The sequence below is a fragment of the Talpa occidentalis genome, unplaced genomic scaffold, assembly GCF_014898055.3.
Source record: "Talpa occidentalis isolate TD23 unplaced genomic scaffold, MPIMG_talOcc4v2.1 talOcc4.11, whole genome shotgun sequence".
Classification (NCBI taxonomy): domain Eukaryota; kingdom Metazoa; phylum Chordata; class Mammalia; order Eulipotyphla; family Talpidae; genus Talpa; species Talpa occidentalis.
In genome coordinates, this window is record NW_023601104.1 from 63,007,042 (window position 1) to 63,026,875 (window position 19,834).

General features: G+C 38.8%; 1 protein-coding gene and 1 long non-coding RNA gene across 11 annotated transcripts in view; one reads left to right on the plus strand and one right to left on the minus strand.

The window, feature by feature from the left end:
- LOC119239099 (uncharacterized) overlaps positions 1 to 19,834 on the plus strand; it is a 108,388-nt gene that overhangs the window by 46,668 nt on the left and 41,886 nt on the right. For 4 of the 5 annotated variants that reach the window (XR_008550022.1, XR_008550023.1, XR_005123746.2 and 1 more), the window contains exon 3: positions 18,548 to 18,766. This is a non-coding gene — a long non-coding RNA (uncharacterized LOC119239099). Of the gene's footprint in view, positions 1 to 18,547; positions 19,013 to 19,834 lie in introns of those variants that run through there. The other variant, XR_005123745.2, reaches the window with a different exon arrangement.
- Positions 12,740 to 19,834, minus strand: part of FERMT2 (FERM domain containing kindlin 2) — a 78,074-nt gene continuing 70,979 nt past the window's right edge. For 4 of the 6 annotated variants that reach the window (XM_054690421.1, XM_054690418.1, XM_054690420.1 and 1 more), the window contains exons 11-16: positions 18,855 to 18,961; positions 18,524 to 18,745; positions 16,131 to 16,151; positions 15,433 to 15,557; positions 15,014 to 15,155; positions 12,740 to 14,014 (exon numbers count right to left, since the gene is read on the minus strand). In XM_054690421.1, the coding sequence (XP_054546396.1) occupies positions 13,841 to 14,014; positions 15,014 to 15,155; positions 15,433 to 15,557; positions 16,131 to 16,151; positions 18,524 to 18,745; positions 18,855 to 18,961 (791 nt within the window). In that variant the 3' untranslated portion in view covers positions 12,740 to 13,840. The remainder of the gene's footprint in view (positions 14,015 to 15,013; positions 15,156 to 15,432; positions 15,558 to 16,130; positions 16,152 to 18,523; positions 18,746 to 18,854; positions 18,962 to 19,834) is intronic. The other 2 variants (XM_037503355.2, XM_037503357.1) reach the window with 1 other exon arrangement.

A 19,834-nucleotide genomic window follows, 5' to 3' on the forward strand; every position in this document is an offset into this window, starting at 1 on the left:
GATTACAAACTGTGCAACCATTTATGAGAATGAAGGTTTAAGCTAGTTCTGATTTCTCTAAAGTTCTTGTCTCTCTCACATGGGGTTGTGAGACTTAAGTGAGATGAAATATGTGTAAAATGCTTTGCCAAATTCTTGTTCTGTAAATGTTAGTTATTAATATTAAATGGAGGGAAAATATGGCATAGATCACTTTAAAAAAAATTCTTATTTGGCTTTGAAAAAATCCTTTTCTGTTTCATTTATATGTGCCTGCCACTGAGATTTAGGGAACTGACATGGTAGAATCAGACTGGGGAAGGTTTGAGAGGAATCAGAAATGGTTCCAGTCCTCATAGGGAACTTTCTATTTTGTACCTGAGAATTAACACCTAAACGTTATCTCCAGGAGACTGTCTTCAAATTCCTGACATAAATTGATAATACAGACAATTCCAAAATCTTTTTTTCTTGTTTGTTTGCTTTTAGAATTTGAACTTATTTTTGTTCTTTTGAGAGCACCTGTCTCTGGGTTGTTTTGCTTCAGCCAGTATTTTAATTGGCTCCGTTTTCTAACTTCAAAAAACAGCTAGTGGTCAGGAAAGAAATATTAGATTTTTGGACCTAAAAATAGAAAAATAAATAATCCCCCACTGACTAACAGAAAACCAAGTATATAACCAGATTCCGTCTCAGACCCGGAATACAGTTCCCTTTGGGTTTCTTTGGTTAGCAGTTCTTACTCCCAGGCTTTCCTATTTTAAAGGTTAATCTTTCCTTTAGGCCTGGAATTCTTCTCCTCATACATTTAAAGATTTGTTTATTTATTTATGCATACAAGAACTGGGATACAGGCCAGAGATGCAGGGGGTGAGAGGATTCACCAGAGACAGAGTGGGGGACAGAACAGGCAGACTGACTGAAGTACACTGCTGAGGGGAGCAGCGGGCGAGTCAGGAGAGATCTGCTGCACCATGTGGGTTGCTCCCCGGCCGGCCAGGGATTGAACTTGTGCTGCAGAGGCTATGGATTGCTTCATAGTGTGGTGCTTAACCCCTTGTGCCACCAGGGAGGCCCCTCCTTATACATTTAAAGAACAGTGCTGAGGCCTTCTCTGGGCCCCACCTGGCAGCACCGAGGAGGGAAGGGTGACCACTGCCTGCTTAGTTGTAGGTTAAGACACAAGCACAGTAAATAAGAGTGGCTTGTGGGGACAGAGGGCTGGTTAGAGTGTGGGTTTTGCTGTCATTTTTCTTTGTTAGGATCTAAATGCAGTTTGCCGAAAGAGCTGATTTTGACAACTTACTAGTTGTAATAGTCTTTCCAAATCTCTTCACAAAAGTTTCTCTGAGCATTATAACCTATTTTGTTTTAGAAATGCAGATTTTGGCACATCTGCTTGTGGTGGAAGTTGTCTGCGCACCCCTTGCCAAGTAGCTGGGGGGGATGCCTACTCTGCAGCTCTCATTGGGAGGCAAATACTTCTCTCCTCCTCTTCCGTCCTGCTCTGAGAATTGCCCACATGCTTGTGTCTGTCTCTGGCCCATCTCTCTCCTCATCTCAAAATGTAAGAAGCATCTTTTGACAGGGAAGTTGGGCTTCCTGTGGCACTCCTCCATGACATCTTCGGAAGCTGCGTGTGTTACAGTCCTTAAAAGATATTGCTCTTTTGTAAATCTTTGGAGTTGCTTTTTTGTTTTTGTTCTTTCAGTGCTGCTTTTTAAAAATGCAAGTGTCTAAGCTAATTGAGATCATACTGCTTCACACGAGCATGCTTTTTTCCTTATTTCTTCAGGATGATTTTTAATGATTTGTCTCCCTCATATTCTGGTTTCATCTGCACCGCTGAAATGGCTGGCCAAATTTGGCTTCATATGAATACCTCCAAATGCATGCCTCATTAATCCGAACCACCTCTGAGTGCAGGGACACCTGGGAAATACTGCAGGTTTGGTTAGAGACCACCTCAATAAAATGAGGTTCACAGAAAAGCGAGTCACAAGAACGTTTTGGTTTCCTGGTGCATGTAAAGTTATGTTTATACTGTTTATGTCTAAAAATCATTGTAGATCCCTTCATTAAAAAATGCTTTGTTGCTAAGAAATGCTAACCCCATCTGAGCCTACAGGGAGTCATACTCTTGCTGGTGGAGGGTTGTGCCTCGATCTTCATGGCTGCAGCTGATCAAGGTGGTGGTTGCTGCAGGTTGGGTTGGTTGTGTCACTTTTTAAAAATAAACGAACAGTCCAGTTGAACGCGTTCACCCTTGCTTTCACAAAAGCTTTCTCTTTAACATGCGGTGCTTTGATAGCAATAGAACTGATTTCAAATTGGAAGTCCATCTGCTTAAACCCTGCCTCTGCTTTATTTGCTAAGTTTAGGTGATGTTCTCAATCCTTTGCTATCATTTCAACTGTGTTAACAGCATCTTAACCAAGAATCAGAAACAATCTTGAGATTGAGATTTAATCTCAAGAAACCACTTTCTTTGCTCATCCTCCTCCTCGAAAGTGTGATCACAAGATTGCAGCAACCCAGTCATCTCTTCACACTCTACTTCTAATTCTAGTTCTCTTGCTTTTCCCACCACATCTGCAGTGGCTTCCTCCACTTAAGCCTTGAACCCCTCAGAGATATCCTTGAGATTGGAATCAGCATCTTTCAAACTCCTGTTCATGTTGGTTTCTGAACTTCTTCCACAATTCACAAATGCTCTGACTAGCATCTAGAATGGTAAATTACTTCTGGAAGTTCCTCTCTTTCCCTCTTTCACCCCTTCCTTCCTTCCTTCCTTCCTCTCTCCCTCCCTCCCCTCCCCTCCCCTCCCTCCCTTCCTCCCTTCCTTCCTTCCTTCCTTCGTTTTCTTTTTGATTTTTTGATTCTTTTTTCTGTTTTTTTTTTGTCTTTTACTTCTAGAAGGTTCTCAATGGACTTTGCATAGACCCATCAGAGGAATCACTGTTTGTGACAGCTGTAGCCTAATGAAATGTATTTCTTAAATAATTAAGACTTGGTGGTCAAAAGGATTCCTTGACCCATCAGTATGGATGTTATGTCAGCAAGCACAAAAGCAACATCCATATCCTGGTACGACTCCATCAGGGTTCTTGGGTGACCAGGTGCACTGTCAATGAACAGTAATATCTTGAAAAGAATCTTTTTCCTGGACAGTAAGTCTCAAGAGTAGCCTTCAAATATTCTATAAACCATGTTGCAAACATATGTGCTGTCATGCAGGCTTTGCGGTTCCATTTGTAGAGCACAGGCAGAGTACTGGTAGCATCATTCTTAAGAGTCCTAGGATTTTCAGAATGGTAAGTGAGCACTGGCTTCAACTTCAGCTCACTAGCTGCATTGGTCCCTGAAAAGGGAGCCAGCCTGTCCTCTGCAGCCAGGCACTGACTTCTCTCTGAGCATGAAGGTCCTAGAGGGCGTCTTTCATTATAAAGCTTTTCATCTACACTGGACATCTGTTCTTGGCATCTGGTCACCTCCATCAGTGGTCTCAGCTAGATCTTCGGGAGGACCTGGTGCAGCTTCTACACCAGCAGTTGTTGCTTCGTCTTGCACTTTTATGTTATGGGACAACTTTGTTCTTAAGCCTTATGAACCAACCTCTGTGAGCACCAAACTTTTCTTTTGCAGCTTCCTCGACCCTCTGCCTTCTATAGACCAGGAGAGTTAGGGCCTTGCCCTGGATTAGGCGTTGGTACAGGAATGTTGTGGTTAGTTTGATCTTCCTTCCAGACCACTAAAACTTCCTATCAACAATAAGACTGTTTTACTTTATCATTTATGTGTTCACTGTGTTCACTTATTAGTTTCCTTTAAGAGCTTTTCCTTTGCATTCACAATGTGGCTGTTGGATGCCAGAGACCTAACTTTTAGCTTACCTCAACTTTCAGCATGCCTTCCTCACTAAATGTCATCATTTCTAGCTTTGGATTTTAAGATACATATGACTCTTCCTTTCCCTTGAACACTTTGAGTTATTAATTGGCCTAATTTCAATATTGTTGTGTCTGAGGAAATAGGGAGATCTGAGGAGAGGGAGAGAAACAGGAGACATCCAGTGGTGGAGCACTCAGGAGACGCACGGTTGGCTGTCTTACACGGATGAGGTTCAAGGCACCCACAAAACAGTTGCAGAAGTAACATCAAAGATCACAGATCACCGTAACAGATGTAATAATAATGAAAATGTTTGAAATGTTATGAGAATTACCAAAATGTGTCACAGAGACACGAAGTGAGCACTTGATGTTGGAGTTCAGATACTGATAGACTCACTGGATACAGGGTTGTTCCAAACTTTAAATTTGTAAAAAACAATATCCTCAAAGAGCAATAAAACCAAAGGTGACCAAATGAGATATACCTGTATTTTATAAGTTTTTTTTTTTTAAATCCTTTTAGGTTTTCATAATATATTTATCAGACACTTAACCATTTCTTCATGTCAGGACTGAGATTTTCTCACTGACCTGGAATCTTGCCTCTGTCCCTGTCCCTCCATCCCTGTTCCTTGGGCTCCTTTCCACATGCTTCAAGGTCCTGTCCCCTCAGTCGGGCGACTGGCCAGACTGCCCTGGCCTGCAGCGATCTCTGACTCGTGAGCACTTATCACCTCCATCTCTCCTTGGCAGTTAGTCATAAACAGCCATGTGGCATGTATCAAATGTCTCACAATGAGAAGAGTCTTTTCATCTTTGGGCTTGAACTTACTATAGTATTCTCTTCCTTCTGAACACTCAAAATATTAGTTTTATAAAAAGAGGCTACTTCCTTGCTTTCTACTTCTCCATCTTTAGTCTCTGTTGCCTACTTTGGTTCTCAGCTCTCCAAGAAAAGTTTCTTCACTTTCTCAGAGAACAGTCCATCTGTAGCCTGACTTGCATCACTGAGGCACCTGAACTCAGATCCAATGGATAGAATAGATGACCTGGACCTCCTAAGAGACAAAACTCAATTAGGTACCAAACAATTAGTTACAGTATATCCTCCCCTTTAAAAATAGTTGTTTACAGATTGCAAAATCTAGACTTATGGTACACAGCTTCGCAGTGTAGCTTCTCAGAATACAAATTGAAGGCAAGGTTTACAATAAAATCTCATAGGTTTAGAAATCACTTTCGGTTAGAGATCAACATAACTGGATCTCAAGCAATTCTTGGGATTAGAGGAAACACTGTTAATTTGTTTACCTTAAAAACAAAAAAACAACCTCTGGAATTTCTGCATTCCACAGATTTGTCTTAACCAGTGAGGATTAAAGAAAACATCTGTCCAGTTCCCTCTCTAATGCTCTTCACAGGAGGAATTCTGGGCATGCGGAAGGAGTCGAGTTCACAGCGTAGGCCTCCTCCGTCTATAGTACAGCAAGGTCTGGACCAGCGATCGCTGCAAGGAACTTACTTCCGGCTTCCTGCTAAGAATAAGTAGAAGGCATTTACTCTTCATTATGTGGTTGCTTTCAACAAAATTTATGAGAAAGCAAAAGGAAGTTTCAAAACTGCTGCCAGATGGCAAGTACGTGGAGCAGTAAAATGAGACTAAAACCCAGTCAAGAAAGAAACATTTAGAATAAAATAGTTGGATCACTTTTGGTGATAGCTGAAATAAAAGCATTTCCAAATCTTCCATGAAGACACATAGACTGTGTGCAGAATTATTTCTTCAGGGTTTAGGAATAGAAGTCAAGCCTCGGTGACAAAGATCACCTCAACACTGCTACCTGTTCTTTGCTATTGTTTAGGAAGTGTATTCCCTGCTGAAGCTGGTTCTGAAGCGTTTGCTTCCTTTTCCCCATCTCTTGTACAGGCCAGCTGGTGTTGTCACCGCCCCACCCAGATACAAATGATGGCTTTTCAAAATGCCTTCTTGTAGGAAAACCTTACAGAGGTCTCATTTAGTTGCTGATACCATGTATCTTTGTCTTTCTCACTGAAACTGCCCTGAGCTAGTGTTACTAATCAGTATTTTTTAAAAGCGCCTAGCAGTTTTCCCTACCTCTGATCATTCCTTACTTTGGGTGCTTTCTACGTGAACCAAGGACATTTTTAAAATAGTATCTAGGCATTTTCAAGATGGTCCTACTGTGCAGCTGTGGTGTTTATCTACCTTCCCGACCTTCTTGACTTCATGTTCACACATTTAGAAAGCACTTTCAGCTCCGTGTAGCCGAAGTTCTTGATAATCAGCACCATATTCAGAATTCCTAGCTCACAAAGTCAAGCATCAACAGCAGAGTTGAACTAACATACAGGCACCTTTGTTCTTATCCAGGCAGCAAGAGAATGTGTCTAAGTTCCTTGACTCCTCTGCTGTCACGGGATGGTTTAACAAGACTTGGGTTGATGTCTTATGAGTAACAGTGCTGTGATTTATATGCTGAGCAGATCTTTGAGCTTAGAGTTGATTTCTTCATTGAGCTGATAGATCTGTTCTTCTCGTTGTCCAGTTGCTATTGTGACTAGCCCTCCACATTTCCAGAATAACGGCACAGCCTGTGAGCGTGCAACAATGCCAAGTCAGCTGGATCCCAAGGGGCTGAACCCCTGACCCTGGGCTCATTAACTCCATTCTTAAACCAGAGCAGTCAAACAGTCTGCCAATTAATCATTCACAAGGGCCAGACACATGTGCTGATCTTGTCCAGAAACAGGAGGGTCCATCAAGAGTGGAATGGGAGCTGCCGCCAGCCAGACTCTACTTCCATTCGGCTACTGTATCTTTTAGGATCACACTGGACAGTCTTTTAAATATGAAGTTTCTGTTCAACAAAACAGAAAATATGTGCTACTTGTACTTTTTTTTTTTTTAAGTGTGACAGCTGTGCACACTTTGATCTTGCACACTTTAATCATACTGTGTATTCCGCAGCTGAGCTTTGGTTCCACGCTAGGTTGATAGTCATCCATGTTATGTGTGTTGAAACTGCTATTTTGCTTCCATTTTACACAACTTTGCATTTCCGTCCATTCTACTGTGATGGACATCTGTTTGTTCTGTTTTGTTGCCATTCTGAGTAGTTCTGTTATATATGTTCTTTTGAGTGTCTCTGGGAATGCACGTACAGCAGTTTCTCTAGGGTACATACATCCCTAGAGTGGGGTTGCCGGGTCACAGGATATGTGTTTTACCAGATGATGTCAAAGTGTTTCTGAAGTGCTCTGTTCTAATTTGTAGTCCCATCAATCAGTCAGTGATTCCACATCCTGTGCAACACTTGAATTGGCACATTTTGAAATTTTTTACTAAGGTAGGTCTGAAGGTTTGTATTGAAAATGTGTTTACTCCATCTTCCAGAATGCCAATGAAGTCTAACAATTTTCATAGATTTTATTGACCATTTTAGGTTTCCTCTTCCATCATATACCCAGTTCCGGGTTTTGTCTATTCTTCTTGTGGCTTGGTCAGTGAGCATGTGTTAGTACTTATAATCTAGATGCTAATTCTGTCAACCATGTGTTGCACATAGCATCTCCCAACTTGATTTGCCTTTTTACACTTTGTATTTCTCATTTTAGTCCAACTGGTTGGCACCTTTTGTGTCTTAAAGTTTTCCCTCAACACCATGTAAACACTGATGTCATTTTTACAATTTGTTTCGGATTTGACATTTAAGTCTTTAATTCATTTGGTTGACTTGGACTGCTACTACTGCTACTACACATGGATGAGGCAGCGGCCCAGATGCCCTTGTGTCTTAAGGATAACCGCAAGCACCACTCATTCGGAGACTTGTATCATGCCAGTCTGCAAATATTTCAGAAATATTTCCATGTGTGGCATGTCTGTTTCTGGAGTCTGAATCTGGCTATTTTATTTACCCTCATGTCAACACTACACTTTTCTGTTTTCAATCTGTTTTTAACTTTTTTGAGGTAACATTGGTTTACATCATTGTTTGCACTTTGGAGTTATGGAATCCCCCCTCAGGTGTTGTCACCATAGCACACCTCCCACCAGAGCACCCGCAGTCCACAACCGTAGTCTGTTGTTCTCCCTTCCCGCTTTGTTCTCCCTCCTCCCTCTCCGATGCTTCAGTTCCGTAGTCAGTTTTCAGAGTTCAGTTTTTCGTTTGGCTTTATCTCACCCTTTGTTCGGTTTCCCTGTATTCCACATATTAGTGAAATCATCCAATATTTGTCTTTCTCCTTCCAATTTATTTCACTTAGTATAATCCCTTCCAGCTCCACCATGTTGCCTCAAAATGGCCTGAGTTTCTTTTTTGATCACTGGGCAGTATAGTGTTGTGTATATGAAGCACATTTTCTTGATCTACGCATCTGATTTTGGGCACTTAGGTTATTGATGTAGTTGGGCAATTATAAATAATCCTGCAATGACCATGTAGGGTTTTTTTTGTTTTGTTTTGTTTTGTTTTTTGAAGATGTATTTATTTTATACAAGAAGCGGGGTACAGGCCAGATGTGCGGGAGGGTGAGAGGAGTCACCAGAGACAGAGCGGGGAACTGAACAAGCAGACTGACGAAATACACTGCTGAGGGGAGCAGCGGGAGAGACAGGAGAGGTCTGCTGCGCCATGTGGGCATCTCCCTGGCTGGCCGGGAATCAAACCCGCGCTGCAGAGGCTGCGGACAGCTTCACAGCACGGTGCTCAACCTGCTGCACCACCAGGGAGGCCCCTGACCATGTAGTTTTATACAACTTCTGACTGTCTGGAAAGGCTAGTCCTCTTGCTTGTTGTTGTTTAAAAGTGTTTTGACTATTCTTGGCCCTTTGCTGTCCTGTAATAGGAGAAATGCTATTTACGCGATGTTCCTTGTAAGAGCTAATTGAATTTATAATAGGTGAGGAAGGTAGAAAAAACTAGATATTTTGCTCTATAAATCCAAAAGTAAATGTTTTTGCTCAGTGATAAAAACTTGGTGATAAAAATAAGGTTCACAAAGAATTTATGACATAAAAATGTGTTATTGTGCACTATTAACAAGCCATAGTAATACAGATATGTTAAACCTGTTTGGTTGTGCTGTTTTTATCACAAATTTAATTAACATTGAACTTGGATCACTTCCCTGAGCATTAGTACAGCATTAATGGCTGACCAGAGAAGCCACATGAGACTATAATTAGATCTCATGAAATAATGGCCCCAAATTATTTTAAGTGCTTGTAATTTTTAGTAATACACAGACCCATGCACAAGTATCAAAAGGGAAACTCAACTAGGGTTGTGTATGCTGATGACTGTTTACTAAGGGGATAAAGAATTTTAATGTACACAGTCAGCCTGGGAAACTTTGTATTGTTTATTAAATGAAAACAGAGAAAAAGAATCAGCACAGTGGGAAATAAGGTCACCAGATAAGGCTTTTTTTTTTTTTCCTACTGTTTCCTGTTCTGGGGACTCTGTAATCCACTTGAGAATTTCACTCCTCTTACCCAGATTGAAAATTCTCTATTTCCTGTCACTGTCTCTATCACCTCCCCCATTTTTGAGCTGCCAAACCAAAGCAGTTCAAACAGATAAAGAATTAATTTGGTGAAGAGCACAGAACTCTTTGGTAAACAACTTCTTCCTGGATATTACTGTGGAGAGATAACTGGAATTTTATCAGCCAAGTGAGAATTGGATCAATTTATTATTGCACCGTGTCTACTGTGTGATGCTTGCACCCATGTGGCAAGCAACTCATCACTCCCTTCTTCTCAAATGTGCAGCTATGTGATGACAAAGCTATGCAAGTGTTTCGAGGAGTCAATGTCCACATTTTTATAATAAAGCAGAGCATTGATGGCAGCTATGCAGGGCTCTGCATTTGTGGGAGGCTGTCAGGCAGCATTAATGGTAATACTAAGTCCCCAAGGGATGAATGTTAGAAAGTCCTCTCTTATTTTCAGAATTACCAATGCAGCTATGATTTTACTGTTATAAAAAATTAAAGACAGCAGCAGTCCGTGTCACACTAAACTGGACGGGCATAGGAATAGCTATGAAAGGCATGGGCTAGGGATGCGTTCCAGAGCATCAGAAAATGTTTGGAGTGAAAAAAAAACAGGCACCCTAACATCTTACTGGTAAAAAACGATCTTCATTGTAGGTACGATACTGGCTCCTTTCAAGATTTAACTATTTGTGGTATTTTTCCAAGTAAGAGTAAGGCATGAACATAGGTTCATTGCTAGTTGATCACTAAGAGCCCCTGGAGACATTTAACATGAAACCAAAAACAACTATGGTCTACACAATGGCTAAAGCACCGTCTGCCTGTCGCTTTCTGGCCTGTGTAAGAGTGGAGAAGTGCACATGACAGTTTTCCCATAAACTCTTCTCTAGGGGGATGGGCATGTTATTTAACTAAATGGTGGGAATGCTTTCATGTGTGTATCAAATCACCATGATGCACATTCAAATCTTACAATTTGTCAGTTTTGCCTCTGTAAAGCTGAAAGAGCTCCTGCCTTTCTGTCCCTGACTTGAAGTTCAAGGTTGTGTAGAATGCAATTTGTACTAAGTTAGGATTACTCATTAACTACATCAGGGGTTTCCAGCAGGTCTCTAACCTGCTAGCCTAAGAGTAAAGCTGGAAGGGAGCTTGGCTGTTGGGCAGTCCCCAGTGCCGTCAGTGTCCACAGGAAACTGAATTACAGGGACTTGAAATGTCTGGAGGCCCTGCCACGTGTTCTTTTCACAGACCTATGTTGTTTCTATAGACAGACCACTACCAAGAAGGTTCCTCAGGATTCATGGAGGGTTATTTTGTTTCTACTACTGCTAGGAGTGTGCCTTGGCACTAATTACAGCAGTGTGACTTTAAACAGGTCAGTGTGCCTCTGAGTTTCATTTATGAAAGGAAACGGGACTGTTTGAATCTTTAGAAGGGAGAACGTATTTGAAAGCTCTTAGCGTGCTTCTTAATGCATAGTTAGCATGCAAAAAACATGTCCATTTCCTCCATACTAGATTATGCTGATGCTGAAAAAATTCTGAGTTAAAATAAAAATTCTTTCATTTCCAAAATAAATCATTATTACATTCAATAAATGTGTTACATAGGAACACAGATTTCCCAGATAGAAAACATGAGGCTCTGCCTCAGTCCTTAAGGGAGAAATTATTTTTAGGGGCAATGGGATATAATCAATCCATAGGGTGATTGCTTTTCACTTCCAAAGAGGACCAAAATCAATGGCAGTTCAAAGAGAAAATCTTCAGCTACCATGAAGTGCTTAGGAATGCAAGCTGACACTCTAATATTTCTAAAAATACTGCAAAGGAGAGATGTGAACAGGTAGTGGTTGGAAGAAGGTTCAGGGATGAAGACATTGTGGGCTTGGGGAGCGACATGGAGACAGGAGAATGCAAAGTGTGTCTGGAGAATGTGAGCTGCCCAGTTTGACAGGAATGTTAAGGCTGTTGGGAGATAAGGATGAAAATGTGAGCTGGAAAACAGACCATAGAAGGCTGTTGAGTGTTGACTGGGGCGTTGGTTTTAGGCTGTGGGCAACAGTGAGTCACTAAAGCTGAAACAGCCACTGATGCTGGAGCTGAATTCATCTCAAAGTCATTAGGAGGCAAACTGGGGGACAAGAGAGTGGGGCAAACCTGAGGCAGGGAAATCCTAAGAGGCTGTTCTCATTTGTGTGGAAGCAATGGGACTACAAAGGCCTCAAATATGTCAAAGACTGTATGTGACTATAGCAAGTGACTATACAAGTTGGTTGACGCGTACTTACCACGAGGAAAGGGAACTATCAAAAAAAATTTTTAGCAGGAAGCTCTTAAGTTCTGGAGCAAAGTCTACTATGTATCACCTGCCCTGGGAGTACAAAGGAAAGCCATGCAGAGTGTGGTATGAGCAGTTTTCTGAGCTGCTACACTATGGCAGGCACAAGACAGAACCTGAATTCAGTTGACAGTGATGGCAATGAGAAGAGTAGACAAGGCTGCATGAGGGAAAAGCAAATAGTAAGACTTACTCTGATTAAATGCGAGAGGTAAAGGAGGGAAAATGCAGAACTAAAGTTCTGAGTCCAGTGATAAAACAGTAGCATCGGGGGATAAATTGATGTGTGTATTTTGTTTTGTGTTGAATCAAGTCATTTTGTTGTTTAAAACAAATTCTGCCCACCTCAATGTCTGTTCATCATATTTATGTTTAGAACTACATTTCTAACATTTAAATATCCAGTTCAATTTTATTTATAGATGGTCACTGACTCACTAGTTTGAAAGCAATACACACCAGTAAACCTTATTGTGAATTTTGATCTTTTCCCGGGCTGGTGATGTGTGGTTCGATACTGTCTTGTGGGCGGTGACAAAGATCTGCAGCTTCCAGACAGCCCGATCACAAGGGAACAAACAATATGGTTTTCCATTTTCAGTATCAATAAATGAAATGCAATGCTCACTTTATTATAAAACAGGCTTTGTGTTAGGTGATTTTATCCCAACATAAATATTCTGATCTTGTTGAAGGCCAGCTAAGCTATGAGCAAATTAGGTATATTAAATACATTTTCATCTTCTGATATTTGCAACTTTCGATGTGTTTATAGGAACTAACTCCGTCCTAAGTAGAGGGAGATCCGTGTTAGGCAAAATGAGGGGTTCTCAAGTGGAAGCATGTATCTTACAGATGAAATATTTCTATCTGGTGACACTTTGCAATGCTAGCAAGTTGCTCCCACAGTACAAACTGAAGGCAAAACATTTCCAGAAAGCAAAGTTCATTTGTACAAAGTTAATGCTATGTAAACAGTAAAAAGAAGTAGTACAGAAAGAAACATTAAATAAAAGATTTTGTTTTTATTTAAAATAAAATGCATTTATACAGACTTTAAACCATGGAGCATTGGACAATACTGGTAATCCACCCTTCCCTGGCACCCTTTTGGGCTGTGTGAGCTAAGAATTTTCTGACTAGCACCAATGCAGATTGTAACAGCGCAACAGACTAGAACATGGCCAGTCCAGGCATCAGAGTTAAGGACATTGTGGCAAGTCATGACTATGATGAAGTCATTCTTAATTTAGCAGATATTAAAACTGCACATTAGTTATATTTTTAAAAGCATTTAATTAATGCAAAGATGCTACATCTAAGCCACTTGCTAGTTGTGAGTAGTTTTTTAAAAAACTGTACAATTTTATAAAATTTGTGTTTGTACATTAGTTACACAAAATGCATATACTTCATAGACCTTTTACTTCATATTGTAATGCAAAAGTTGCATATTTTAGGCAGACAGTGAATATGCTGGTGAATACTAAGTGTTGTAATACAGTATGGTGTAAAAATAAAAACGAAAGACAATATACATACATGCTTACTCAAGGACAAAACAAACCAAGCATAACGGACTAACAGCATTTTCCTTCAAGGTCAAATAATGACATTAAATACCAGGCATTTTTTGCAGGCCTGATTTATGTATGGGTGAGGACGGGGTGGGGATCAAATGGCTATCAGAAGTAGGGTATTTTTTAAACAGTTCAAATTAAACATACATTAAAACACATGCATTAAACATGACAAATACACTTCATATAGTTTAAGCCCTGGATAGCTTTAAAGTAGATGGCTTGAATTTTGTAGAGTTCGGCTAACTTAAATCAGTATGTTTTTATTTCTGACTTGCCCACTATTTCAGTTTTCATGGCCCTTAAGGAATGTGTGCCATCTTCAGGTCCATATATTGTATCATGATAGCAGATTAAAAGTCGTGCTTGTTAGTGCACATATTAACTGGTCTGGTAAGGCGAAAAAGTTTTCATGGTAAAATGATAAATTTCAAGCTTACTTTATTAAGCAGCATATAACAAACAAACAGCTTTTAAAGTTAAATATTGTTATGGCCGTGGAGTTTCATTACACAGTATTTGTACTCACACCCAACCACTAGTGAGTTTGTAGAACATCTCTTCATCTAAACTCTCATTTTGGTCTTTTGCACGTGTTGAAAGAAATATGTAGCCCCCAATGAATTCATGAACCACTTTGCAATCTACTTCAGTACAAATGAAGGACAATCGTACTTCATCTGCAAACTCTACGGTGACCTGGAAGAAAGACAAAGAACTATCGGTCAGTTCCCGGAAAACTTCAGGTGGGGGCGGGGGGTCCAAGTGGAGCTACTCTGCTATTTATGGTCCGTCTTATCAAAGTACTTGTTTCTCAAATATCCCTTTCTTTAATCTTAAACTAATAATGCCTCCAATTCCAAGAGAATAAAACATCTGCGAACTTCTCCTACTCATTTTTGAAAGGTTTTCATGTTCTGAAAAGGAAGACTGAATGCAAGGGGTTTAGGTCATTAAGTTCCCAAATGGTCTCTGGTGATTCAATTAATGAGAATGTTTCTCCAAGTCCTGGGAGAAAACCTACTTCCTGTGTTTAATTTAATATTTGTTTTAGATACTTAACCTTTAGGTATCATGTTTGAATATTTCAGTAATAGGAGATCCTATGAAGTGACAGGAACTGATACAACAAGCTCAAGATTCTAAAGCAAATGACATTAGCAAAAAATTGTGCTTACTTTAAATGTTAATCACATACTTCAAATTACGAGCAGCATGATCTGTAGTCCATGTGCCAGGTTTTAGAGCCCAGGCATCTGAGTTTGAATCCTGATTCTGTTATTAAATGTGTGGTCCTGAAACCTCTAACTTTTAGAATCCTCTTTTGTAAAGGAGGGGTAATCCACCTCACCAGGCTGCGGTGTTAGAGATACGATACAAGCGTGAAGACTCCAGCATCATGCCTGCCACAGAGCAGGCATTCCAGAATCAGCTGCTGCCACTGTGATTGAAAGGGCCTACCCCACTGGACAAAGGCAACCTTAAAGAAGTCAGGGGATATTCTAAAGAGAGCAGTATATTCTCAGAATTTTCATAACTGGAATAGTTACAAAACAGGGAAATGAGTAACAGCCACATTCTATATACTTTAAGAGGTAACGGTACAAAAATAATCCTTAGAATTTAACCTTTTTATTCTTAATTTACTGTTTTTCAGCAGGACTACATATGGATTCAAGTAACACTGTCAGAGCTTACCATTTTTATTTCCCAATTTACATTCCACTGTTTCATGTTACTGAAACGCCACGTTTTAATTGCATCCCCTGTGCTGGCATCCATCCTAATCAGTCTGTTGTATGCAATTCCAATAAGTTCTTCTTTTTTGCCCCCTTGGAACCTATAACATTAAATTTAAAAATATAAACTGTTTACTCATAAGAATAATATTTTTTAAGAATTAAGGTACTATTCTTGTATGGGTAAAAATAGAAATGTAGTCATGGAATTTTTAATGTGAAAGTTAAAAATACAGAAAATACATCCCAACATTCTTTAAATTTCACTCTACAATAGGTTAGATGGGTGTCAGAGAGTAGCTTTAAATGTTTAAGTTTTAATTACATATGAAGTACATTAAGTGAAAAAAATAAAGGTTTAAACATAAGGGTTTTTACCTTGCAATAAAGTGTGTGATGCCGAATTCTGGCAATGACTGCCAAGCTTGAATAAATCGCATCTTGGCTTCGATTAGACTCATCTGAGCTACATTCTGATGGGCCTCCAGAATTCTTGCTGATATCTAAACATGATTAAACATCACCGTCACCATTAGATATTATTCATGCATGGCAAAATCAATACAAAAAGATTTAAAATTTTGTACCCCAAAATCATGTAAGAAGTGGAATTAGAAAGTAGATGAAGTTACATTGGGGAAAACCTTGATATATTTCTTCTTACTTTCAGTTTTCATATTTCAAGAAACAAAAATTACTATGCGAGTATTTAACTGCCCTAGAGACATTCCAAGCACACACACGTGATACCGCTATTCTAAGCTGGTATGTTCTAATACTCACATACATGATGAGTTTTAAATTTAACTCAAGCTATATGATGATCAGAATAAATACCTGGAATATCAGAGATTCCTAATCTAGCAGGAATATATGTCAGCTTTCAAGCACTTGAAATCACAATGATTTTGAAATTTTTCTAAAGACAGTACTAGAAAAGTTCATTTTTAATTTAAATTATACTCATTTTGGGATGACTACTCCTATAAGGAGTGGAAGGAAATTAATCCATGAAGGGAAACTGTAGCTAGGATTTAAAATATTTTTCTTTTTTTCTGTAAATGTGGAGAACTTACCAAATCTCTTATATAGCCTGGCTGTAGATGGCAATGCGAGGAAAGAAAAGGGAAGCAGAAAGAAAAAAAAAAGGCGATCAGAAAAAATGGCAATGAAGCAAAGAAAAGTTGCGGCAACCTGCAAACCAAAATTCCAGCCAAAAACCATGCAAAAAATTACTTTAGGTGGAAACCAAGCAAAGTAAATGCAAGCATGAAAATGAAAACGAGGAAGCAGTGATCACTTTCAATTTAGAATACTAAGAAACACTTCACATGGCTCTATAGATTAAATGTTACTAAAATTAAAGATAGAAATTTATAGGAATAAAATAAAAAGAGCAAATACCCTTTTATCCCCATTCTTAGAGGTTAAGGTAGAGCTGATTATTTTAGTAATAAAATATTCAACAGCTTTTAATGTCTTCTCAGATTTAGTCAGATATGATCCATGCACTGCTTTTCAGCAATAAGTTGAAGGTATAAAGTGCAGTGACCATACTTTGTTTTCATTATTTACACAAGAAAAGCAATTACCATCTGTTTTTTACATCCTTTTTCCTGGAAAGGAAAATAGAGAGATGCCATACACTACACTAGCAATATTGACTATAAAAATAATAGCTCATTTCAATTTAGAATCACATGGATAAAATGTAGAAAATTCTTTAAAATGTAAAATCCAATTTGCAAGTCATTTCATTAAACACAGCCATAGCAATATTAATAAAACGAAGGCTATACTGGTAGACCAAAATGAAAACCACTTGTCTACACATCTTCCTAACCAGCTCCTGAATGCCACTGGATTCTAGAGTTTAACAAATACTGAGCATTATGTCCAGTGGTTAGCACAGCACCTGACACACCATAGCAGCTAAACTTTTGTCTGTCAGCATTTTCAAAGTGTTGGGGCAATACATGGTCCCTACCTTCTAGGAACAACCTGTAAGACTAGTTAGAGAATGAAGAATCAAAGAAGAATGTACATTTGATGAGATACCAGCATGGAAGACAAGACCAGAAGGATCCTTAGCTGTGGCCCACGCACATCCTGCCAGTTAAAGACAAACATTGTCTTTGTCCTCTAGAGAATTTTCATTTGACATTCCAGGAGAAAACTCAGGGACAGAAAAATTTTAAAGTTGGAACTCTCATTCTAAAGGCTTCTGAAGAAATAACCCAATACTTATCTTTAGCTAAGCCAACATTTCATAGCCTTTACCATTGTACTTTTAAGGTGTTTTTTTCCCCTCCAATACCTGATAGTGGAATGATAGATTGCTAAGATTTAAAATTACTCATTGCCTTTGAAGGCAAATAAATCTACTTTAAGAAACAAGTTGATTTACAAGTAATTCTTAAATGAAATTAGTGCTTGATTCACTTTCCCTTTTTAACTTACAATCTACATTCCACAAAGTTCCCAAAGCAACATTTCCTCCATTCCTTACTCCTCCCACAGCATGAGACCAGGGGATAAACAATTTCCATGTAGCTTACACGACCTCTGAAACTTAAACATTTGACCATTAAAACTTCTGAACATTTCTTGCTAAGTGATTTTAGACCCACATGATAAACATATTTAAGGTTAAGAATAAGTGTTGTGGGTACTTTCCTGGAGCTTTAGTATGTTTAAAAGTACTCTTTAACGAAGATAAAAATGAAACTAGATCAAATGAAATGTTTATTTTAAAGATCTTCAGTCTCCCCCCCACCCCATCCTTAACAAGCCTTTTCCTTTTATGGCATGATACTTGGTGTAGAGAATACTGGGGGTCTAACTCAAGAGAAATTCCCCTGCAAAGAACCGTTTATGTCGTACTGAAGAACAATTTTCTTAAACAGCAATCCTTTTATGGTTTTAATTTCCAGAAAAGAATTCTAAGCAGAGTGAACAAAAAGAGGTGAATGTCAATGGAAATTTATTAAACTTTGTCACATTACACAAATCTTGATTATGTTTTGGTTGTTAAGGAAAGACACTGTTAAAATGTAAACTACTCTTAAAAAATTTATTTCCAAAGCTGGAAAAGTCTATTCCACAGTAAGAGGCATTACAGATTTTGTTGGGAGATGCTGGTTGTGTGTTATATCACATTTACTTGGTTATTTAAGGACTATGACTACATGAATTAAGGAACAGAAAGTATTTGGGGACATACTTCATATATTCAGGTCGCTGAAAGAACACACTATTAAAGTGACCTACTCAGATTGTTTACAATTAATATTCTACCTCATCTGTCCTATAGAAATAATTTTTTAAAAAAGACCAACTGAAACTAACAGCTGTTTATTCCTGTTTTATATTCTAACTGCCTTATGGGAAATTGAAACTAAAGTATACATACAAAATTATAAAACAAACCAACAGAAAACAGCAGATAAAAGTAAAATGAATCAAGTACCTGCTTGTTCTTGTATTTTTTTAGATATCGCGGAGATACCAAACATTCAGGATTTATATCAGTTGTGATCTGCTCTGGTATTAACTGAGGATCTGGGTTTAAATGCTGCATCTTCAGAAAGGAAAGAATGTTCTGAACTTCTAAATTGTAAGAACTGTCCGCCATGGTCTTGCCTTTGGAGGCTAGTCTGCAGGCTGCCATCCAGTGCGCATACTGTTTTTCCTGATGAAAAGAAATACTGAGGTATGAAATATATCACATGTGAGCCTTTTGAGTATAAAATATCAAGATGACTGGTCAACTGACATTTACTTTTAATTGGAAAACTTACATTGTCACAACGAAGCCAGATCTCATTCATGCCCTCAGCAACCGGAATCAGCAGTTTAATGTTAAATTTTTGGCCTGAAATGTTTACATCTGGGGTCACTTCACATCCTGTTACAAAAAAATAAAAAATGCAAACTGTTAAAATGGTCAGATTTACTTTTAAGAAATCCCATGCCAATACAGGCAGCCATCACTTTATGACTTTTCCTGCTATATAATCTATATAAATCAGGAAATAATTTTCTTTATGCCCAGTAATTCTGAGGTGGAGCAAACATACATTCTCTTTAGAAAGAACAAATGTTAATACTGTCATCTTTTCCCCCATTCCCATAAGTAAAGGAACTCTTCCCCGCCTAGAAGCAACTTTTATGTCATGAATTTGCATTCTTTTTAGCTCCTTCTATAAAGACATTAGAAACTATGTGGAAATGTATTTAATCTTCCAAGTTAAAACAAAGAGATGTTTGAAGATACACAATGCAAAATTCATTTAATTGAATTCATCATTCAAGTGGATTTAAAAGTACACAGTGCCATGATAACTAAGCCTCTTTTCAAGGTAAAATACCATGAAAACTAAAAAGGGAGACATAAAGTGAGTACAACACAGGTGCTAGGGCTGGCATAGAGGTACTTACTGAGTCACATCTCAGACAATAATTGGCTTGATGTGACCTCAGCTACCTGCTTCCATAGCAACATGCTGGACACTTTGTTGTGACTCAATTACTATTCCTCTGAAATGTTAAATGCAATAGCGCATTTTGATCACTCTTCAATCCTAATTCTGTTCAAACTCTTTGAGAGCCTATCCCTGTAACCCCTCAATTTTCTCAAAATCAGCAACTTGTTTTCACCTCTTCCTTCTCCCCAGTCCAGACTAGACCCCATTCACCAGATGTTATCTCCAACTCCCTAGACTCAAGGTCTTTTCATTATACACACTCAGCAAAACCTAAATCCTCACTCAACCAGTTA